Source organism: Akebia trifoliata, chromosome 12 (assembly GCF_017979445.1).
Source record: "Akebia trifoliata isolate Shusen 1 chromosome 12, ASM1797944v1, whole genome shotgun sequence".
In the NCBI taxonomy this organism is placed as follows: domain Eukaryota; kingdom Viridiplantae; phylum Streptophyta; class Magnoliopsida; order Ranunculales; family Lardizabalaceae; genus Akebia; species Akebia trifoliata.
Window position 1 is genome coordinate 24,219,153 of NC_141386.1, and position 24,776 is coordinate 24,243,928.

The 24,776-nt window shown below is 37.3% G+C and overlaps 1 protein-coding gene across 1 annotated transcript in view; it reads right to left on the reverse strand.

Moving 5' to 3' along the window:
- The window catches only part of LOC147389115 (DNA-directed RNA polymerase 3, chloroplastic-like), a gene marked incomplete at its 5' end in the record, with an annotated part of 31,179 nt that extends 6,958 nt beyond the window's left edge, over window positions 1-24,221 (reverse strand). The window contains 17 exons of the mRNA XM_086419735.1: window positions 3,063-3,177; window positions 3,634-3,681; window positions 4,128-4,217; window positions 4,332-4,406; window positions 5,156-5,308; window positions 5,433-5,517; window positions 9,250-9,320; window positions 9,932-9,982; window positions 11,092-11,508; window positions 11,742-11,873; window positions 12,363-12,476; window positions 12,836-12,953; window positions 13,122-13,180; window positions 14,187-14,256; window positions 18,022-18,155; window positions 18,250-18,459; window positions 23,484-24,221. Coding sequence (XP_086275861.1) covers window positions 3,063-3,177; window positions 3,634-3,681; window positions 4,128-4,217; window positions 4,332-4,406; window positions 5,156-5,308; window positions 5,433-5,517; window positions 9,250-9,320; window positions 9,932-9,982; window positions 11,092-11,508; window positions 11,742-11,873; window positions 12,363-12,476; window positions 12,836-12,953; window positions 13,122-13,180; window positions 14,187-14,256; window positions 18,022-18,155; window positions 18,250-18,459; window positions 23,484-24,221 — 2,680 coding nt within the window. The remainder of the gene's footprint in view (window positions 1-3,062; window positions 3,178-3,633; window positions 3,682-4,127; window positions 4,218-4,331; window positions 4,407-5,155; window positions 5,309-5,432; window positions 5,518-9,249; window positions 9,321-9,931; window positions 9,983-11,091; window positions 11,509-11,741; window positions 11,874-12,362; window positions 12,477-12,835; window positions 12,954-13,121; window positions 13,181-14,186; window positions 14,257-18,021; window positions 18,156-18,249; window positions 18,460-23,483) is intronic.
- Window positions 24,222-24,776: the final 555 nt, after the last annotated feature.

Genomic DNA, 24,776 nt, shown 5'->3' on the forward strand with positions numbered 1-24,776 from the left:
AAGGAAGGTGGAAGCATAATCTAGTGAGTTGAAAGCAAGTTTGTTATGATAAGAAGAGTAGCGGATTGGGTGTAAGCAGATTAGGCGAGGTGAATTCAGCTCTTATGGGAAAGTTGCTTTGGAGATTCGGTGTGGAAGGTGACAGTCTTTGGAGACAAGTTATAGCGCCAAAGTTTGAGTGTGAGGCGTTTGGGTGGGAGAGGGGGGTGGTCAAGACTTCACACAGGTGTGGTTTGTGAAATGATATCATGAAGATCCTTCCAATTTTCAAGGTAAGAACTCGCTTCAAGGTTGGTAAAGGTAACAAGGTGAGATTCTGGAAGATGTTTGGTGTGGTACTCGCCCCCTTAGGGAGGACTTTCTATCTTTATACTCCATCTCTACTAAGAAGGGGTTACCAGTTTCAAGTTTTAGAAGGGTTGTTGAGGGAGAATATGCTTGAGATTTTGGCTTTCGAAGGGCGTTCAACGATTTGGAAATGGAGGAAGTTGGTAGGTTAATTGTTAGCACTTCCTCCATTGTTTCTATTGTGGAGAGAGAGGATGAAAGAGTGTGGATGGTGAACCAAGAAAGGAGATTTTCGATAGTCTTTCCATAATTCATTGTGTAGAGGTCAAGGATCATCTTTTCCCAATGTTGCTATTTGGGGACCGAAATTGCCACGGAAAGTCGCATTCTTTATTTGAACCGCAACGCTAGGAAGAATTCAGACTGTAGACTTGTTAATGAGAAGAGGCATGTGTGGGTGAAAGATGGTGAATCTTCGGATCATCTTCTTCTTCATTGTAGGTTCACGTCTGAGATTTGGGCTCACTTTTTTAGTTTTTTTGGAGTGTTGACTCGCGTGCCTAGAACAGTGAAGGATCTCTTCGCGTCTTGGGGCTTCTATCGGATTTTCTTTCGTTGGTGCAAAGAGGTTATTGTGGAGCATCACCCCTTTTGCTATTTGTTAGGGGGTTTGGAAAGAGAGAAATAGTTGTACTTTCAATGGTAAAAGTAAAAAGTGTAAGGAAACAATTTTGGTTATCTTGGGTTTTGTATTTTTTTGATCTAAGGTCTTCAAGGAAATTAGGGAGGGGGGTGTTCTTTGAGAATTTTATAGGTTATTGGGATAGGGTGTGTTGTATTGCTATCAAGTAGTCTTCCCTTGTATTGGTCTCCACTTGGTTGGTCATCTCGGCCAATCTTGCTTTTTATATCAATGAATCTTTTCTTATCAAAAAAATATATATATGGGGAGTAGTCGATGGGTTGAGAGAGTTGCCAAAACAGATTGTTCTTTGGGTGTAGTGTGTATTTGCAAAGTTGCATTTGATTTTGGTAGCACATTTGGTTTAAGGTGGAGAGACGAAGTTGTATTCGTTTTTGGGAGGATCGTTGGTGTGGTTACTCTCCTCTTCAAAACATATATCCAAGGCTTTTCTCGATATCCTCAAGAAAATGGATGCCTTTCTCTTCCTTCTTGATTCCTTATGGTGGAGAAGTATCCTAGGATCTTGGATTCAAAAGAAGACTTAAGGATTGAAGGATCCTTGAGGTGGCCTCACTCATTAATCTGGTGTCCTCCAATAATTCCTCTACTCATATGGAAGATCGAAGGATTTGGAATGGTAAACCAGGATGGTATTTTCTCTATAAGATCCGTTTATTATCGTCCTGATGCTAGTTCAAAGACTTCCTTTCCAGCCTCGGTGATTTGGTCCCCTACAGTCCCTTAAGAGTTTCTTTCTTTATGTGGGTTGTAGCTTTGAATAAACTCCTTACCATCGATCACCTTAAGGCGCGGCTATGATCATTGTTGATTTTTGTTGCATGTGTAAGGTTAGCGGGGAATCCTTTGTTCAGCTTCTCCTTCATTTTGATTTCGCTTGTGGACCCTGGTTGCATTTTTTTCTCTTTGTTCAACCTTGCCTAGTGTCATCCTCGCTCGGTCCTCCCCCTTTTGAGCTGTTGGAAGTCCACTTCCTTTCTGGGAAAGGAGAGGATTCTTTGGAATCTTATTCCTTTTGCTATTTGTTGGGACTTATGGAAGAAAAGGAACGGGTGGACCTTTGAAGGAAAGGAGCTTCACCTAAGGATGTAGTTACTAGCATTCTAGGGCTGGTATTTTTGAAGTGTACAGTTAAAAGAGTTTAGAGGGTTCTTCTTAGAGGATTTTATGTTTAGGTGGGATCTAGTTTGTAGAGAGAGAATCTAGTTGTGTCTATGTTGTACTTTTGTGAACACCTTGTCCTCTACTTAATAGAATTTTCTCTTATCAAAAAAGAAAAAAAAAAGGTCTAGATAGACAAAAGCTGAGGGAATTGGGATTTACAGTAGGCAACCAAACATAAAAGCTTTCCAGGATGAGATAGGGGAGTATATAAACAATTTAAAATGGGGAGTGGGAAAACAAGAGTATGGGGAGTAACAGATAGAAAAAGAATTTATCAGCTAATCTAAATAATTTTTTTGTATACTGTATACCTAACATGAACTAAGGAATTTCAAAAAATGTCACACTAACATGTGTAATACATTGTAAAACATTTCAGCATAACAGGTTTGTAGAGTTTAGTGTGTTTGAAACTTTGTAAACATGTATATATTAACACGTGTCCCTATCTTTGTTATATAGATGATACGCAACTTTGTTATATAGATGATACGCAATACTATTTTTTAATCTAAATATTAGAACTAACTATGTCAGAACCTCCATTTTCTTAAGAATTCGCTATATGTCAAACAGAGGACTGCACTTGTATGTTAGACACATGGCAGCAAATCTTAATTAATAAAGCATTAAAGCATTCAAAAAAATTCTTAGCAACTATTTGTATACCATATTTATGATTTAACTCTATATCAGTTTATTTAAATAAAGTAGTTCTATCGGATGAGAAAAACATACATGTGGGCATATTAGGTCTACAGGGGCCAGTATGAACGTTACAAAGAAGTCTATAAACAACTCAATTAGTAACATTAATTTGAAATGACATGCAAAGGTTTATGAAAATTACTTTATTTAGATCTCATTTTAACTGTTTGCTAATACTAATAAAATGGTCGAGACAAACCTGCAAAATGTAAACCAGAATCCCTGCAGGCAACAGCAGTCATCATCATGTGCGAACCATCAAGAGAATGTACAAAATTTGGTGGAAACGCAGTCCTTTGTCTTTTGACATCAACCTAGAGTTGGAACAATGGTGAAATTTTGGGAGATCATAAAGTGAATATATTTAGGGAAAATTACCATTAAATATTTTAATATTTACAAAAAAGAATTTATTTTTTCAAAAATTACCAAAAACAAATTAAGTTGCTGAACAGTCCAGCATTTTAGTAACTCGTTGGACTGTCCAGCGTTTTAACGTGTTAAAATATACCGATTTATCAGAAATACCCTCCGAATGATTAAAACGCTGGACTGTCCAGCGTTTTAATAACTTGCTTTAGAAATTTAGCCTCCATTTAAAACGCTGGACCATCCAGTGAGTTACTAAAATGCTGAACTGTCCAGCAACTTAATTCTTTTTTGGTAATTTTTAAAAAATAGATAGTTTTTGGTAAATATTACATTATGTAACCCTCTTTTGGTAATTTACCCACATATATATGTTGAGAGAGAAAGAGAGGGAAACTTACGAAGTCACCCTCCCGTTGCAAAGCCAAAACCTGAAGGGAAGTTCTTATCTGCAATACGTAAATTATTTGCTTAGTATCAGTAGGTAGACTAATATGTTCCCTGAATGAGTGCTCAAAAGATTTTTCCCATTTCTTCTTTCCATTAAACTAGTTGTCACATTAATTACAGTAAATAACTTAGCCAAGAAGGGCCGTACATTAAAAAGGAACAAACATGAATAATTTATCTTTAATATGAATATTAGGATATTTGTTAATAGTAAAACAAGGGGGGGGGGGGGGGGGGGGGGGGGGAGAGGGGGGGAACCATGAATCCCTATTTTTAATATGAATATTAGGATGCTGGGAACAAACTCAGGGATTTAGACCACCTATTGAATGAATCTCAGTTGGGAGACCTCTTAGAACAAACATGATCTGATGAAGGCTACAGCCATGTCTTACAGATTATTTAGGGAGGAGAAATTCATCTGTTCTTAGACTCAGAAACTCACAAGATGTCTTTCACTTTTGCGGTAAGGTTGCACAACTGGGAGTCCTAGAGGAGTCGTCCACTTCACAGGTTGATTTTCTGATGCAATAACCTGTAAGAAGTTCCACAATCTAATGATTCAGAAAGTTTTACCACAAACTTCACTGAACCTTGAAGTTTTATCAACGTCATTCAATATAGCCAACAGAACATTGAGAAAATAAACCTTGGCACAATCACCAAGCCATCCCATAATACTGCGTGCATCTTGAAACATCTCTCCAAGTGCAGTCATTGTCACCTATGCCAAAATAAGATAATGAAATTATGATTAAAAGCCATCAAAGCAAAATTCACCTTTGTTACCTAGATCTTTCAACTTTCATTGGGGTATATGTCAACATGACAAGGGCTTAGACCCATAGATTAGTCGGTTTGACACATTGCAAAGCAACTTTGGGTCGTGGGTTTAAGTCCCGCTTACCCATAAAAAAAAAGTTAAAAATAAAGAAATAAATATGTCAACAAGACTAGACGTGGCTATGAGTATAGGATCCATGTGGAATATGACTCACTTATACCTGAATATTCATACGAAAACTATGAAAATAGTTTTGAAAGGTTTATCTTGTGTGGAAAAAAGTAAAACAGTAACATTACAGCCAAGTTGTAAAGTCGTATAGCCCTGGGATTTGGAGGCTGAGTATGTCACCTACAACCCAATTCATTGTACTATCGCAGACTTCTACATATAGGATGGCTATACTTGCCGGCACATTAGGATTTCTGGTTGGATATATCACAGAACAATATACCACCAATACAACTCACATTTTTAAAAAAGTACTCTCATCTTTATGTTACAAAGTACTTGCAATGAATTTCTCTTCTTTAAATCCTTCTTTTTATTCTGAGTTTTATCATGTTTTTCCTATCTACACAAGAAATATTGGCTCTCCCAAATCAATCGAAATCTAACACATTTCAGCATGGCCAATATGTTCATCAATACCAATATTCTAGTCCTTGCTTTATGTGCAGAGTATTTACTTTAGCTGCATAACAAGATGCACTGAACAGCAATCTATCATCAGTTATCCGGCCCTTCTCCTCCAATCTCCTTTTAATCTGTTCACGTGCCCCAACATAAGTGACACCATATACTGAAGTCATCACAGTCTGTTTCACCAATTTTCGATCCACCTGAAAGCTACCACGAGATCAAGACCATCAGTGAAAATTCAAAACATTAGTTTATTGTTCTTATTTAAATTTGCATTTCTGAAGTTGAAACCTAGTGATTGAAGATTTGGACAAGAAAACAGACCTGATCAATTAAAATCCTGGCTAGTAAAGCAGCTGGATAAGTTGCGGGGTCTTTTTCACAGTCCCTTTTGATAATGTTAAGAACCCTTCAAATTGCATGGAACAGTATGTTCAGGGCCTCCTTATACAATGGGTTATACAAGATGAAGATATAAAATGCTATGGATATGTTGTTTTATAATAACAGAAAATATTCTAAGCATAACGAAGGTTGAAGGTTGATTCATCATATGTAATCTATTGGACAAGTAGAGCAACATGTGGGCATTGGAGCCATGTGAATGTGTAGGACTATATTTTCATATTGAAAGTGTTCTGTTAAGTTGGGTAATCAAGGTCAACATGGGGAGCCCTATTCCTTCTTTGATTTCTTTTAATATATATATGTTTTTTTACTTGGTAAGACAATATATTCTAAACACAGGTTCCAGTGTTCCAACTTTGAGAATTGACAGTCGAGCCACTCAGTCAATGAATTGGAAATATAAAATCTATGAAAGGCATCGACATATATATGGCGTACATGCAATTATAGAAACCCACCATTTGACAAAGACCATCAAAGAGATCGCTGATGCCAAAATTGACAATACCAGCACCAGGTTAACTCTTATGATGGGGATGAAATGTTTACAGAATTGTACAACATTTTTGGTTTAGAGGAACTACTATGTCAACATCATCGTCTTTTACAGTGTTCTACCAAACTAAATGAACTCCTATCAGACCATTAAATGGTAGGTTTCACTCCTAGAACATATGTGTCGTATATTATAACAAACAATAAGTTATCAATTTTATTAATAATGTCATCTATAGATTTTATGAGTGTTTCCAACTGCATATATCTAATACAAAACACAACTTCTAAGATATGTATCAAACCCCAAAAAGGTATAAGTATAACAATCCATTAAACCACAAGAAAATATGTAATAATGACATAACACTTATACAGTCCATTATTGTATAAACACCACTATACTTGTTTGATGGTTTTCACTTTATTAATCCTACAAACAATATTAAGTTACTGGATAACTTTCTGTATATAGGAATGCTTTCTTTTATTTCTAGAAATATTTTAATTTAGATATAACTAAAATATTATATTCTTATGAGTCCAGAGACATGCCTACTTTTCGAGTTTCTCTAAGGCGTTGGTAGTTTGTTACTTCTTATTTTATTGGTAAATCTTTATTTTGAGTTGGACATGAACCCACAACCTCAAAGTTGTTTTGCAAAGTATCAAACCAATTGAGCTATGGGACCAAGCCCCCGTTGTTACTTGTTAGTTTGGTACTTGTGTGCAATTGGTTATCATGGCTAAGTGGTATGGTGCCTATTATATAGATTGAAGTATTGAATGCTTTAAATTAGTTATAAAACTCATATTTATACATGTCATAATTGAAAATATATAGAACTATATTTCACCGTTTAATTTTTTTTTTTTTGTTAATTCTATAATTATTTAATAACTTTATTGCGTCTTACTTCTCTCAGGCGTGTGCCTTAGGTGCCAAGAAGACTTTGCAACTTTCACCCATAACTACATTGGACTTTTTTAAGAGTTTCCGAGGCTTGAGGCAAGGTACCATCCCCATTTCTATTTGATAATGTGGTCCAGTCCCTATGAAGGCTGGGGGGGGGGGGGGGGGGGGGGGGGGGGAAGTCCAATGGTGTACATGTGCAGATTGCAGACAACATTTTAGATTTTGTGGATGCTTCTCCCAACCAACTTAGGCTCCTTAAAGGTCTTTTTTTTTTTTTTAATTACATTGGTAAGCCTGTTTTTAATGAGTTCAGACTTCAGTAACTTGATGCTGGCGGGATTTGAACCCAGGTCTCTGGTATCATCACCAAAAGACTTTGCCAACTAAACCAGCAGGCACCTGCACTCCTTAGAGGTCTTTTGTTCAACTTTGAGGAAGTTTCAGGCTTATCAATTAATTTATTCAATAACAAGTTGATCACGATAAGGATCACTGGGAATATTTCTAAGCTGACCAGTGCCTTGGGATTTGAGATGGGTATGTTCCTAGTTACGTAATTGGGTATACTGGCAAGTTATAAGGTAAAATCAATACGGTATTCAATTATTGAGAAGATGAATTTGAGATTTAAAGGATGAAAAACAAGGTACTTGTCAAAGGGGTAGAGTTAAATTCAATAAAGAGTATCGTATCAAGCATTTTGGTGTATTTCATGTCCTTTTACTCAATCCCTAGGAGCGTGGAAAAGCATCTTGAAAAACTATCTCGTGATTTATAGCGGAATGACAAGGAGAGTGAGCATAAAATACATCTAGTCAACTGGAAGTCTATTTGAACTCCTAAAAGGAAATGAAGGAAAATAAACATCCCTCTCCCAAGGAAATGGCTATGAAAGTTTGGCATTGAGCAAGATAGTTTGTAGAGGGAAGGGAATTAGGTGGGATAGTGACCCAATTAATGTCTTATGGGTGTAGTGCCGGAAAGGGTATTAAGAATGTTTTGCCTAAATTCAAGAAAAGGTGGTGTTCAAAGTGGGAAAACCGAAAATGAGACAACATTTGATTTCAGGAGAATTGTTGGTGTGGTGTGGCCCTTCTTATCTCCAATTTGGTGAGTTTTTTGAACTCTTTGACTAAAAGCGTTCACCAATTCAGAATTTTGAGGTGTCGACTAAAGCAGAGCCCTCTTGAAACTTTGGCTTCAAGAGTAACATGAATGACTCGGTTGCAAGTCTCATTAGAGTTATTTCAGACATCCCAATCTCTTAATTGAATGAGGATGTTCAAGTGTAGACCAATTTTCATATGGAGTCTTTTCCATCAAATCTTTATATCAGTCCTTGTATAGTTCGCATGTGTCCTCCTTTCTTGCTCCTTCATTTGGGTGTGGACGACGGCTGTAGATAAGATTCAAACCAAGATCATCATATCTTGCTCCATTTTCTTCTATATAGGAGGCATTGAGTGGGTTGTCCCCAAATCACATAAGAGGACTATGGAGTTTTATTTTGTTCACTATCTATGGGTGATTCAAAAGAAGAACATGAGGGTGTTCAAAGAAACGGAACATGCAGAGAGAGGTCATCATCATAAGTGTTATTGGTTTGTCAATTTATTGATGAAAGATTTTGGAAGGAATTTTGGGGGTCTCTATTTTGGGGACTACTTATTGATAGGATGTTGTGCATGGAGATGTAGTTGGTGAAACACTTGGTGCTTTCATGTTATTTTTTGCTCTTTTTGGTGTTTTTATTTTGGATGGTCTTCTTGACCACCTCCTATCACTTGTATATTTTCATTTCAATGAAATCTTATACTTCGGAGAAAAAAATAAAGGAAAAAAGAGAGAGCGGGAGAAGGTATGAGGTATTTCAGAATATAAAGAATCATTAGGAGGGTGGGGAGAATTTGTAGACCTCATCTCTGATGTATATATAGTAGACACAGAGAGGAGCCAGGAAATGTAATTCAAAAGGTAATGTAAAACCAAACTGATCATCAGATGATCACCATCTAACAAAATGTATTTCTTGGGTGCTTAAAGGGTTGAGAAACTTACAGATTAAGCTAATATGATCATCCAATTATGCCTTTTTTTTTTAAATAGCTAAAAATTATTTATTGAAAGAAAAGGCAGAGAGGCCAAGAACACCACTTAACAGAAATACAAGAAACTAGTTTTTTCTTTTGGATCCCACATATATCCTTGAATGTCAAATGTCAATTATTTAGTTCCCAACCAGTAAAAGCATGCCTAGAAGAAAGATAGGATTGAAAAGTTTGCATCTCCATAAAAGACTCAGAATGGTAAACATCATCATACCTGGCTGCTATTTCTGAATAAACATCTGCAGGTTTCTCTCCAGCAACTAAGTTCACAGCAGCTGCCTCCAACTGAGAAAACACGCATTCAGCCATGACAGAAAAAAGATAGGGACTCAGAATTATGAAGCCATTGGGATAGTAATCAAGATTCAAGCAAAGATTTATTATTTATTCTATTTATTAAATAATTTTTCTATAGATAAAAGCAGCATAATAACTTGTGAAGACAGATCTTGAACCCAAGTTGTAGTACAAAAACTACCAACACATGCAAATTTTGCGTTGGCAAGTTGATATCTTTAAAAACTAGCAGGTATCGCATTTGATTCCCTGATTTAACAAGACCAGTAACCCAAATATGCAACCCCTTGGGGCAATTTACATCAAAACAGACAAAGATTGCATTGAGACTGAAGAAATAAGGTCCCGCGGAACTCTGTACCACACCATGCAATGCTTCCATTTCTAAAAATATATCTCACTGATACTGAAAAGTGTTGAAGAAATGATAATAAATTTGAAAGTAAATTCTACCATGAAAACCAACAGAAAGTGCTGCCAAAAGTAAGGTATAGAACAAAAGAAGATGTAGGATAAACAATAAACAAAGCAGTCAGTGCAAAAAGATGATGAACATGACAGCATACAGCAAAATAAAAAGAGGGAAAATGTACACATACATTGTTTCTTCCCAGGGCTGCATAGTGCTGCAAACCATTGCACGAACCATCCTAAGAAAGAGCAATCTCATCATTAATATCACATTCAATATGATTCATAGATAATGTGAAAACATTGCATTTAAAAATCTCTAAAAGGTCAAAGAAGAGAAAAGGCAATAGAAGCAAATTGGTCCCTATCCAGACCTTATAGGACAAAATATAAAACTAAATTGAAGGATTCAGGATTCCTCACCAAGTGCATCCTTTTCAACATTCACAAAGAAGTGGCAAAATAAAGAGGGAAAGATTTGATGGTTAAGATAATCCAATTACGTTAGATTTTGACCTGTGATATTTAGCTTGTATACATAGAAAGATGGGTCCTAAACCTAATTCCTAATGCCTCTAGTGACACCAAGTGTATGTAACAGTAGGTTTAAAACCTGACCAATTTAACCTGACAATACTCATTAATCTCATGTGAACCTCATTTGGCCAGCAGTGCTTCCCTGTAAAATCATGAATGGGTAATTGGACATTTGGAACCATGCTCAGAAATTGCATTTTGGTCTAGAAGCAGCAATGATTGTTTGGTAAAAAATAGATTTTGCACACTAGATTGCGTATGAATGACAATAACACCCCTAAGAGAGAGAGAGAGAGAGGTGATGCAGCTGTCACATAAATAGCGAGGGAGAAACAAGGTTACTGTCAGACACATGCGTGCACACATAAAAACTGAGAGAGAGAGAGAGAGAGAGATGTAAGAGTTACTGGACTTACATTAAAAATATGGACAAAAGGGTAATATTTTCATTGGCTAAGCATTTTATGGCGGTACTTTGGGGTTATAGAGAGAGGGACAAAACGAGAATAAATCTGCACGTTCAATGGAAAAAATAGCTTCCTGCAAACATGCGAAGCCTGAACTGGGTCTCAATCGCTCGCTTTTGCTCGTTTTCGGCTACTCACGTATGTGGGACACTGGAAAATGTCATTCACCAAATGCACTTTTGAGTGCTAGGAACCGGAACAAGGCTCTAAAACACATTCCAAACACTACTGTAATCACTTGGAGAAGATGTAATAATAAGCTTAAATGAAATTCCTCATATAAGACTTAAGATTTTTCAAGCAAGAGGTGATAAGTTTTTTAAGACTTCTAATGAATCACTCACCTGATGAATAGGAAGGTGGGAAGTGACAGTATGTGGTGATGTGCTTTTTAAAGCCTCAGACAGATTAATACATGCAGCTAAGCACTGAAATGGATCTTCGGCATTTAACCACCAACGTTTCCCTTCAATTGGTTTCTCTGCTGAATCTAATATATCAAACAAATGATTCTCAACAAATGTTATACGCCCATCATAAGAGAGCTTTTCAATTCCCCCTGCATAGAGGTTTGCCAAGTGTATCTTCAGCCAGCGTAACCCAGTTTTCCCTAATGGTTTTCCTTCAGCAAACTCCAGAACTCCGCGGCAGAGATCAGAACTTAAATGATTTAAGTGTGGATGCATGGGATAGGCACGGCCACGAAAATCCAGATTATGAGGATAATAAAATCCTTCCTCATTTTTCATTTTCCTGGCCACCTGTTTCAGAATTTATTTTCTCGACATAAAAATCACAAAGAATACTGTTCAATGACAAAGCTTCAAAACTTAGTTGGAAAACTCATTGAGCCAACTATTGACTCCACTAAGTCAAGAGTTGGCTTCACTCAGTCCAGTCCAGTCGAGGCGAACCAGTCCTCATGAGTTATCCAGCCAGTGCTTCAAAAAAAAAAAAAATGGATCTCATAAATCTTGTAAATCACAAATCTTACAGAAAGCTTAAGTTCAATGTCACATCGCTGTGCATGTCTCTCACGATTGCACTTTTTTGCTTTCCCCACGCTCCACCTCCAGTTCTGGATTTCTGTTGGATCCTCCGAGTGTTGTTTTTCGGGTATGGGAACCTACAAACCAATACCAAGGAATTTTGGTGCATGGTGAACAATTATGAGCAACAAATCCAAAAGACTTAAATGAAGGCACCCGTCCACTACATTTTACAAAAACTGATGGACCTCACAGTGCTTGCGTGGAGCATATGCAAGATGCTGTACCAAGGTAAGTGATCTCCCATGCAAAGAATCTACCTAATTGGATGATCCTAAACATAAGAGCTACACACTTTTTTGGACTGACAAAAAAATGTGGTGACGTCCGGAAGAAAAGGAATCAATAGAGCCGATGGCGAGGACCACCAAATCAGGTTAATTTTTTGCCTAGGAGATCAAATAGGTGAAGCGCAGCAAATTGACTCATACTGCCAAGTCATTTGAAGTCTAACCTTATGGTCCACCCAATGAGTAACATAGACTTCGTAATAAAGATGAAAATCAATAAGTTCATAGAAGGAACATGTCCCTCCCTTGAAAGTTACTAGTTGTGGAAAAACTCACATCTTCACGATCAACCAGTCCTGCAACATTGCCACCTCTGGCCCAGAGAGTTTCTACCACAGCAAGCAATCTCTTATTCACCCTCCACTTGGTTCTGCCCAGTGTATCCAAGGCCTGAGAAAGTGCAATTTTAGAAAATATAGCAATCCTAGACTAAACGCTATTGCGCATACCAAGTAAAGGAAGCTGTAATGTTAACATTAACTCGAGATAAACATGGATGCAGAAGTATCAAAGAACAAAGGCTTAGGTGATGGACATATAGCATATAAAAGAATCATACTAACATATTTAGTAAGAGATGATAGATCTGAAAGTTGAATTGTGTTTAATTTAAAACACACACTCATTGAAGAAGCAAAAAAAAAAACAGGTTCATCATCAGAGAATCAATCTATAACCTACAATATACAAATATATTATATAACCACAAATCATGTGGTTAAGATAATCAACAAGAGAAAAAAATTTACCTCGAACACTTTCTGCATCTGTGTTCTAGGAACACTCTTAATCGCATCTTGTTGTTGCCTTGATCCATGTGTACGCATCACATAAGAAGGTAAGAACAAGTGCCCGCCGTTAGCATACCTGAAAACTTAATGAAGATTAGATAATTTGGAATTGAGATTTAGGAGGGTGATGCTGCTGTATGAGTGTGTCTACATTTTTTTCTCGGTTGTGTGCATGCAACAGGTGAGTAGGTGATATAATCACTAGAAACAGCTTATCTTAAAAATAAAATCTGTTTCCTCATACCCTTTCCATTTTTTTGGTGGTATCAACATCGGCACGTAAGGAACCACCATGTTCCTAGCCTGCATATACACAATTATCTGAATAAATAGCCAGACAAAGGAATGGGAAATCATTGTCAAATGCAATGGGTTGTTTTCATGTATCACAAATGTGTCTCATCAGACAATGTAGCATGCTTCCATCAAAACAAAAAATATTTGTGTCAAATACAGTCACTTGCAAGATTGAAGGAGGCAACATTGTCAGATTTCGATTTTGATTCCGTTGGCCAAATCATAAGGAGTAGGATTCCAATCAATTTAGTTTGTGTTTGGATTAGCTCCGGCAGGGAGCTAGAAGCAGATCCATGCGTGTGTTTGGAGCACTTCAGCTCCAGCTCTTTCTCAGAGAGCTTCTGGCTCCGCTATCCAAACAGAATCTTAGATTCGAATCATTTGATTATAAGATTCGCCAAGGCTTTTCTTTATGAGCTAAAAAGTACTATGTGATAACATCCAAAAATTTTAAATCAAATAATGTGCTTAACTTCTAAAGAGCACCATATCATGAAAAGAAGTGTACAAAAAACTGAAAAGAAACTAATATAAATGACAATTCTAACATGTACCATAGACACTGGTTTAAGCCCATGGTTATACAAATAAAGATCTTCTGTAGGCATTAAAATCAATTATTTATCATACCTTGGTGGATGTTATTTGCAGATGATGAAGTGTTGGTTGATGAGACTAGGATTTGGTAATTCATAAATGTTGAAATATGGCATTTGATGATAATTAATGCTGGGATTTTAAATTTTTTTTCTATAGTTTATTATTTTGAACAAAAGATATGCTGATGATTAAACTTCTTTTAACATCATAACATGTATAATTATGCGTGAAAAATGTTATCATGCATATATATTAGATAGTGTGTTTTCTTGATTGAATAATAAATGCCTAATGCGTGCACGCGACACACGCACACATTTTTCATTAATTTTAATATATTTTTTAATTATTATATTATATTATAAAGAACAAAAAACAAATCAGAGTTGAATGATAAGATGTCTTAACTTACAGTTCTATCAAGCCCTTTACGGACTAGTTGATCACATTCTATAACCCCATATCTCCTCCCTGCTCTCCGGCTACAACACAGATAACAAATCAGAATTACTACAAAATGCATTCGAATCAGTCATCCTAATGAAGAATATGTTCATACGGCAATACTTAAGGCCGACCAATAAAACCCAATTGTTGGATTTAACATACCAATTGTTCAGGAAAATGTTTATGCATCAAATAGATTTAAAAAAATGGAAAATTCAAGCACCCAATGTCAAAATCAGAGCCTATGGAAAATTCAAGCACCCAATCCTAAATGGAGTGTTAATTGCCAACGAATGCATCGAATCACATTTGAAAGATAAGAAGCCGGTGTTTTATGCAAAGTGGATTTAGAGAAAGCGTATGACCACGCAAATTGGAACTTTGTCGAGTACATGATGGGTAGGATGGGGTTTGGAGCACGTTGGATTCAGTGGGTTATGAAGTGTATCTCTACTACGTCTTTCTCAGTGTTAGTAAATGGCTCTCCGCAAGGGTTCTTCAAAGGATCCAGAGGTTTGAGGCAAGAGGACCCCTTATCCCCTTTCCTATTCATCATAGTAGTTGAAGCTTTGGGCCGCATGACATCTAGAGCAGTTTAGAATGGAGATCTAGCAGGATTCACAATGGGAACAGAGGGAGCCTATGGTCTTTCATTTATAGTTCACAGACGACATGCTAGTATTCTTAGATGCTTCTTGGGAGCAGCTAGGAAGTAGGGAGCCTTATTGTATTTCTTCGAGATGATTTTAGGGATACCGGCATCTGAGGAAAAGTAGAGTGTTTGCGGTAGGAGAGGTTCACGCCTTGCCTCTGGTAGCGGCTTCATTGGGCTGTCAAGTGGGAAACTTACTAACCTCTTACCTACGTCTTCCGTTGGGTGCCTCCTTTAGAAGCATGTCAATTTGGGATCCGGTGGTAGAGAAAATTAGTAGGCGGCTTGACACGTGGCAAACTAACTTCCTCTTCAAAGGAGGTAAATTGGCATTCATCACAAGTATGCGCTCATCCATCCCAGTCTATTTCCTATCCATGTTCCATTTACCTAAATCAGTGGAGTTGAAAATGGAAAGGTTGTTTCGGAACTTCTTGTGGCACAACAGAGAAGGAAAGCGCAAGCATCACCTTGTGAATTGGAAGCGGGTTACTTTGGCCAAAAATAAGGGCGGGCTAGGTATTAAAAAGCTCGGGGCTATGAATCTCGCTCTTTTGGGGAAGTGGCTATGGAGATTTGGGGTGGAAGTGGATAGCCTTTGGAGAAACGTGATTGTTGCAAAGTTCGGGGTCAATGCACTTGGGTGGAAAAGTGGTGCTAGCCAAGAACCTTTTGGATGTGGCCTTTGAAAAGGATTCTTGAAATTCTCCCAGAATTTAGAGTAAGAACCAAGTTTAGAGTGGGCAAAGGTGATAGTGTGCGATTTTGGGAGGATGTTTGGAGTGGAAATAGTCCTCTTATGAGTGAGTTTCCTTCTCTATACTCTATGTCGTTAAAGAAAGGTCTACCGGTCTCAAGCTTTATGGTAAACATGGGAGAAGACACCTCTTGGGACTTCGGTTTCTGTACAGGATTCAATGACTGGGAAGTAGGTAATGTCGCTGATCTGCTATATTCTCTAGGCTCAACAATAGTACAACAAAATAGGGAAGACACTCGCATATGGAGGCTAAGTAAAGAGGGGTCTTTCTCGGTGAGCACCTTTTATCTATCTATGTACACTATGGAGGAGCCTTCCTTTCCCTTGGTGGCTGTTTGGGGTGCTATAGTCCCATCCAAATTGAGTTTTTTTTCATTTGGACTGCAGTTTTGGGCAGGCTACTTACAATGGACAACATGATGCGAAGGGTTTTTTGCAGGGTTAATGGCTGCCTGGTGCTGCCAGGCCTGCGAATCAGTCAACCAACTACTCCTTCACTGTCAAATGGCGTCTCAGGTTTGGAGCCATTTCTTCGGTGAGGCAACTCTTCGAGAGCTGGCTTGCACAAGGTATTGTATTCACGGGTGAGAAGAGACGCTTGTGAAATCTCTTGCCTTTTGCAATTTACTAGGGGCCTGTGTGGATTGACTTTTCTAAGTACTTCTGACTTTTGCGGGGAGTCAGAAGTACTTTAAAAGTGTTTTGATAAATAACTCCTGGAAAGAACTACTTTACCGTGGAGTCATTTTAGTGCTTTTTCACGGAGTACCGATGGTACTACTTCTCTAAACTACTCTTGCGCGGAGCCACAAAACATTGTCAAAATGACGGGATTGGGACAAATATGCCCCTCATAAATTTCAAAAATTACAAACCTACCGTCAAAAAGGCAATTGGAATAATATTATATTACTATCCATTGATATGGTGGTAGCCTTTTGGTGTAACATTTGGGACAAGTATACCCCTCATAAAATTTGAAAATTACAAGCATACCCTCAAAAATGCAATTGCAGTAATACTATATTACTATTTATTGAGGTGGTGGTAGCCTTTTGGTATAGCATTTGGGACAAATAGGCCCCTCATAAATTTTGAAAATTGTAAGCATATCTTCAAAAATGCAATTAAATAATATTTTATTATTATCCATTGATGTGGTGGTAGCCTTTTAGTGTAGCATTTGAATTTGGATTTCTACCTCCCCCAATTGCTCTCTTAATGATTTATCTATGAGCATTCCAACCATGGTTGAAATTTTCTTATTGCAAGATTGATGTGAACAATTACACACAAATTTACTATCCATTAATGTGGTGAAAGCTTCTTCATTTTTTTAGTGGTTATATATATTTGCTAACAATATCTTCTATTTATTTATAATTGTTGGGTATTTATATTAATTTTTATGGATAAAAAACAATAACTTTTATTTCTTTTGAAGAATAATTTGTTGAGTTATAATGTTAAAAATAGTAACTGATACTTATAAGGGCATTTTGAATATTTTAACAGAATCCAAAATAATTTTCAAACACAAAACTCTATCAAAAATACTTCTGACAGTACTTTTTCAAAACCTACATCCAAACACATAATAGTTATCCACCTACTCCAGACAGTTCTTCAAAAAGTACTTATGAAAGTACTTATGTTCTAAGTACTTCTGACTCCTGTATCCACACGGGCACTAGGGGTTTTGGAAAGAAAGAAATAGGAAAGTTTTTATAGCAATATCGTCAGATATTCAAGCGATCAACTTGGTGGTGTTAGGCTTTATCTTTTATTGGTCCAAAGTTTAGAGGAATTTAGAGGGGTTGGGTTTGATGATTTTGTAGTTAATTGGCATCGGGTGTGCAATCTTCAATTACAGTAGGTGCTTTGTAATCTGTCGTTGTTTGGTTGGTCACCTCGCCCGACCTTGCTTTTCTCAATAACATTTCAAGTCGTGCTGGAGTGACCTCAAGCTGGAACCTCATATCGCACTTCTTGATGTGAAAGTGGATAGGAGCCATAGATGCTTTTTCACTCGTATCTCGATGAAAAGCATCTATGGTTCCCATACACTTTCACGTCAAGAAGTGTGACTCCAGCCTGAGGTCACTTCAGCATTATTCTAAAAATTTTGGCTTATAAAAAGGAAATCAGAGCATATGATTCGCATTCTCGGGCTATGACCACCAAACAAGCAACTAAATGATGGGGGACTGAGTTCCTTGAGCGAAAATGGCTGGTTAATAAAAAAGAGAGCTTCTACTACTACACCAACTTTTGCTAACACCATCCCCCAAGATGTGTGTTAATTCTTTGGTGATTTGCATATGAATTGAGGTGGCGTTAGCAAAAGTTGGTGTGGCAATAGAATCTCTCTAAAAGAAGGAATCATACCCTGGTTCATTCGTGATAGTCTTAAATGTGTGCCTAAACGCAGGCCAAATTTCTGGTGGACTGTCTGCTAACTGGTTGACAGGAGGCTGTACATAGGCAGTTTCAATTAGCAATTCTACAAGACGACTTCCCAACTGCAAGTATAGAACAAGGATTTCAAAGTTAAGCTATAAAAAGAAAATAGAAGCTCAATAGAAAATCTTTTTAAGGAAACAAAAGGTGCCAAACCTTGGCTTGGGCATCTCGACCCCACGACTTTCTATCATCAGCACTTTTCACCAGCTTTTGCACTTCAATTAGTTTTTGCTTTTTGATCAAATTCTTGACACGTTTCCTTAGAATCTCCTGCTCTTTACTTACATCCTCATGTTTATCACCTTCAACATTCTTCAAACCTTGGAATTTCTTGGTTCTCTCCAAAAAATTATGAATCCTAACCTGACATCAAGAATGGTTAGACAGTTTACATTATAATTTCATGAACACATTAATGACAGTATGTAACTGAATTTGTTATGCCTAACGTATAAGATCTGCACCTGATAATGAATTTCTTCATAAACTAGTTTACAAAAGCAATGATCCAGTGTTGTTTTGTGGCTGCCACAATTGAATCAGAATAGTCCGATTCACCTGGACTGACCATATGCAACATGCAAGTACTCCAACAATTTAAGTTTTGGTTGCAGGTTGTTCTATTTGCAACACAGCTCTAACAAACCAGAGTGAGTAAATGAAAGAGGAACAAAATTGCTTTACAGTTTGAGGGGTCACTTTATGGACTTCAGTACATATAGGACATGACTAACTCCCAAAATAGGGAGTAACTACTTGTTGGTTTTTTTAATTGTTACCTTTGAACACAAGATAATTTACTTTTTTCTCGATTTGTTGTTTCTGTAGGGTTTTGTAGTAATTGGGCGTGTTGAGGGAATTTAATATCATTTAGACAAAAAGCTATGTACCAAAGTATAACTAGAGGAAATATTGCCAGGCGGAAAAACCTATGTTACCTAAAAATTATTGTACATGTAGTGCATGAATATGACATTTAACATTTAAAAAACCATTGTTTTTCTTTCTTTTTTTTTATGGATGTATAGGTGAAGGTGGGTTTCAATCTCAGGTATGTGGCATTACACTCACAGGATTTACCAATACCAAGTTGGCACACTCACTTAATACTTAAGTATCTAATATGGAGCCAAAACCCATTTTGGAGTATCTAGGGAACAGAGAAAAAGAAACAAAATTTAGTTTTACAGTTAACATAGAGGTAGCTTGCAGGCCTGTGCACACCTAAAGCAGATGTCCCATGACAGCTAAGCAGTTCTTACATCTCTACTTACCTTGACTTCTAGAACACACGAACCAAATCCAAGAGGACCATCAAATAGTAATAGAGAATACCATGGCCAAAATAATTCATGCTCCTCACTTATGAATCAATTATTGGTTGACGAATATGTTAACAAAATAATACAACATAACCTTATCGGTGTATCCTGTCAAATCATGATTAGGATCAATCAATTAGGATTCAATTAGATCTTGACAAATTATATTTAGTTATTGTTAGAAGATTAAGGTTAAAGAGAGGAGGAAACTAGAGAAGAGAATGAGTAGGTCACCCCCAACAGGGTTCGGCCTATCCTTCATGTGGCTGGTCGTGTGGGCTTAAGTATGGGGCTCACATGAACCTACATTAACGAGAAATAAGACATGAGTCGTGTGGACTTAAGTATTGAGCCCACACGACTTTAAATTAGATCTCTAACACTCTCCCTCAAGTTAGAGCATAAAAAAAAATCTAGCATGCCCAGCTTGATACAAAAAGTAAAAAAAAAAGAACTCTTAGACAATAGCTTTGTGAGAACATTTCCCAACTGATTTTCTGACTTGATATAGGGAGTAGATATCTTCTTAGCCATCGCCATATCACAAATGAAGTGACTATCAACATCAATGTGCTTAGTTCTCTCGTGGAATACTAGATTACCAGCTATATAACTAGCAGTCTATTCATTACAATACATAAGCATAGGCGTAGGAACTTACGATCCCCATTTCCTTTGGAAGACTCTAAACCTAAATCATTTCATATGCACTATGTGTCATCGTCCTGTACTCTGCTTCAGCCTTGGAATGAACTACAACATCCTAAATGCAACATCCCAATGAGTCTGTCGCAGAGCATGCATAAATTAGCAAACTACTCCCACAGCAAAGGTAATATCTAGGCGAGTGATAGTCAGGTAGATTAGTTTGCCAGCTAACCTACGATAACGCCCGGCATCAAGATAAATCTCCCCTTATTCAGTATCAAACTTAATAGTGGGGTCCATAGGATTATCAGTTGGTTTATAACCCAAAGTATCAGTCTCAGATAGCAAATCCATAACATACCTCCTCTGAAACAAACAAATACCTTCTTGAAAGCGAGCTACTTCAATACCCAAGAAGTAGCGAATAAGACCCAAATCTTTAGTGTAAAACTGTTTGGCTTGATGAGTCTTCAAATCAGAGATACCACAAGGATCACTTCCAGTGATGATTTCATCCACATAAACTATCAACACAATAATTCCACCAGACGAGTGTCTCACAAACACTGAATGATCAGAAGTAAACCTAAAAAATCCATAGGCAAGAATAATTGAGCTAAATTTATCAAACCAAACTCTAGACGACTGTTTCAGCCCATAAATTGTCTTCTGTAGGCAACATACTAGTCCAATCTTACCAAAGGCAACATATTCAAGTGGCTACTCCATATATACCTCATCTTGCAAGTCTCATGTAGAAAGGCATTTTTAATATCCAACTGATAGAAGGGCCAAACATAACACACTACAACAGAAATAAGAACTCTAACAGAGTTCAAGCGAACTACTAGAGAGAAAGCCTCACTATAATAAACCCCATAAGTCTGTGTGTAACCCTTGGTTACAAGGCGAGCCTTCAACCTCTCAACAGATCTATCAGGAATATACTTGATTGTATACACCGCACAACTTGGTTCCCAGGTAGAAGCAGGGATAGATCCCAAGTATGATTATGATGAAGTGTTGTAATCTCCTCATCCATAACTAGTTTTCACTCAGAGGAGGATAATACTTGCATAAAAAGTAGGAATTAAAATAGTAAACAAGGAAAGTGCAAACTGACCAAACGAAAGAGACATCCGATGAAAAGAGATAAAATCAACAATTAGGTGCTCAGTACAAGATCTAATATATTTCCTTAAAGTAATAAGAAGATCACTAGAGGCAGAAGTAGATGTTGGGGGATGTGGAGGAACCTCAAGTGAAACTGATAATGGATATGGGGCTGGCAGTGAAGATGAAGGTGCTTGTAAACGAGTACGTTTATATACTTGAAGAGACATAGTGGAAGGTTCACCTGTAAGAAGAATTGGAAGCACAGGAGAAGAGGAAATTGTACTGACAAGAAGACACAAGATCCAAATCAAATGAGATACTAACAAAAGAAAAATGAGGTGAAACTCAAAGAATGTCACATCAGCACTTAAATAGTAGTGTTGAGCGATAGGACAATAATACTTATAACCTTTTTGTGTATGAAAGTAACCTAGAAAGACAGATTTGATGGATCTTGGGGAAAGTTTATCCAACCCAGACTCAAACGACTAAACAAAACAAACACAATCAAAAACTTTAAGAATAACAACAAAAGGATGAACTTGAGGATTAATCAGAGAGAAAGGTAATTGACCATTTAAAATTGATGATGGCATGTGATTAATAAGATGACAAGTTGTGAGGACAGCATCACCCCAATAAGGTTTGGATACATACATCTGAAATAAAATGGTGCGAGCAACATTAAGTAAATGATAATGTTTTCGCTTAGCAATACCATTTTGTTGAGAAGTATGAGCACAACTAGTCTAATGAATAATGTCATTATCTGAACAAAAAGATTGAATAGAAGATTGCATGTATTCTAAACATTATCAGATAGATAATTTTCACAAATTTGCCAAACTAGACTAAATTTTTTTTTTATAAAAAGTAAGCAAAACACGAAGTAATTCAATACGATCTTTTAATAAGAAAATTTATATCATACGACAGTAATCATCCACAAACACCACAAAGTAATGACCAAATAAACTTTTTATTCTTCATGGACCCTAAATATTTGTATGAATTACATCAAAAAGACTAGATTGACGACTCTCAGTACGACTAGGAAAAGAACTACGGTGGTACTTGCCCAATTAACAAACCACACATTCTAAATTGATACTGAACTCAAATTAGGAATAACACAACGTAAATTAGACAAAAACACATAACCCAACCGATAGTGCCACTGAAGGGGTGAAATTGAAACATTCAAGGCAAAACAGGTAAATCACGCATTAAATAGTATAATCCATCTTTTTCATGCCCCAAACCAATCATCTTCCTCATCTTGAGATCCTGAAAGACACAATAAAAATGGACGAAGATTATGGAGCATTGCAATGATTTGTAAACCGGCTAACAAAAAGTAGATTAAAAAAAATCAAGGACCCAAAGAATAGAAGATAAGGGAAGAGATGAGTTTGGAAGCGCATCACATTTTTCAACTACATAAAGAGTAGACCCATCGCCTAGTACAATGTGAGAATTAAGACAATAAAAATTAAAAAAAAGACGAGATATACCAGACATATGGCACTTACTCCTGAATCGATGACCCAAGATGAGAAAAACTTGGCAGCCAAAAATATGGGATTACCTAAATAAGTCACAGTAGTTGTGGGTGGAGTAGGTCCTGCAGTCAAGGTAGTCAATTTCTAAAGAATCTCTCAGAACTGTGTGGTAAGATCGGAAGATGCAGCTCCAAATGTAGTCTAAGAAGTAGAAGTCTGGGGAAGTTCCTCGTGAGCCTGCTTTCTCATAATTATGGTGGTCGTGGATGTTATTTGTAAGTGTACCTATTGTGGCTACACTGAGCAGTTTTGTTGGGATAAGTAGGGTAAACTTAAACTGTACATTACTCCCCAATAAGAGCCTAAATTGTATGATGCTCCTCAATAAGAACCTAAACTACATTTTACTAGGTAGATAATTTCAAGTTTGGAGATTCAAGGCACATTAAACCCATAAAACATAAATGCAAATGATAAACCCCGAAATTTTCCCAAATCTCTAGAACAAGATAGGGTTTTTAGGGAGGTCGAAGTTGATGAGTTTTTGGGAAGAAACCCAAAAACATCATTTGTATAATTCCCGAAATCTTCCCAAATATTTTTCCAAAACTTTCCAGGATTTAAGTTAAACTCAACTGACCCCTCCCCCCCTTCCACCAACAAATAATTATGGAATCCAAACTTGGTTACTACGGTCTCAATGGCATCTAATGTTGTATACTGATATCTTCTTATTAATAACAAATGATATGTTATCAATAAAAGACAAAAATCATAATTGCAAAATAACTAGGGTCACCTCATGTTCAATGGCCTCTCCAATGTGCACGGCAGCTTGAACAACCCGAACGCTCCCTTCTTCCTGCCCAACCATCAACAACCCCATCATCTTATGCATCACGATAACCGCCATCTTATCCGCAGGTAACAAATCAATGTGAGGTGCGTACGCAGCCTTCTGTTTTTTTGTCTTTTGCAACCTCTGCTCTTCAGCTATGGCCTCCTTAAAAGGGCCAAACCAACCCAAAAACAAAGACTTCACGTAAGGCAAATTAGGAGCCAATTTCCTCTCACACATCTCCCTCTCCAATTCCCTATATTCTTCGGCCGTCTTCTCCCACGCTTCTGTCTCCAACTTAATCTGCCTCGTTCGAAGTGTGTTGTACTTCCTTGTATCCATCTTCTGAAACCCTACTTTCTCTTCACGATCATTCATCTTAGGAGTCGATAAAAAATCAGAAATCCAAGGTGGGTCATCTACGAATATTCTTGTGATGGATTCTTGGAAGTTTTCGATGGGAGTTTCATCAATTGGGTCTGATAAGGTGGGGAATTGGAGAGAACCCAAGTGAGAATTTACGGATTGGTTGAGCTTGGATTTGCTAAATTGAATGTTAGAGCTCAAATTGAAGAGTAAATGTTGGTCTTTGAAAGATTTCTCGTGTGTTCTCCCTCCTCTTCTCCATTTATCATGAATTTGAGCTTGAGGAGGAGGACATGGAAGAGCGAAGAAGGCTGCCGAAGCCAGTTCTACAAATCAAGGATCCAAAGGGGGGATAGAGAGTTGCAGAGTAGAAGTCTAGAAGATTGATGTGTACTGTGCAGTGGCGACAAACCTCCCTTAAACCCTATTGACCATTTCGGAGGATATTTTAATAAAGAATCTAGGCGAAATATTTCCTGTATCTGCAGTTCAGAATTCTTTGATAGAGTGCAGCACGCTTTCTTGCCAAGTGGAAGGATGACGTTGCTACTCCACGTCATTGTTTCATCTATTAGGGCCATTCCCGAACTTCCATGTAGATAGCTTTCTGATCCACATGACTATCATTAAGCCGGGCGTGGGCCTAGTCCGGAACTTTATGGATTGTCCTGGCTACTATCATTGGGCCCATTTAGACAATGGACCAAGTGACTGACCGTACGTCGTCCAATTAATGCTGAAGACTGGTCGAAGTCTAAAGATAAGCAACAGACAATCCGACCTGATTATTTATAGAATAAATTTATCTTATAATATATATATCCTCAAGCTGGAATCTCATAACGCACTTCTTGACATGAAAGTGGATAAGAACCATAGATGCTTTTT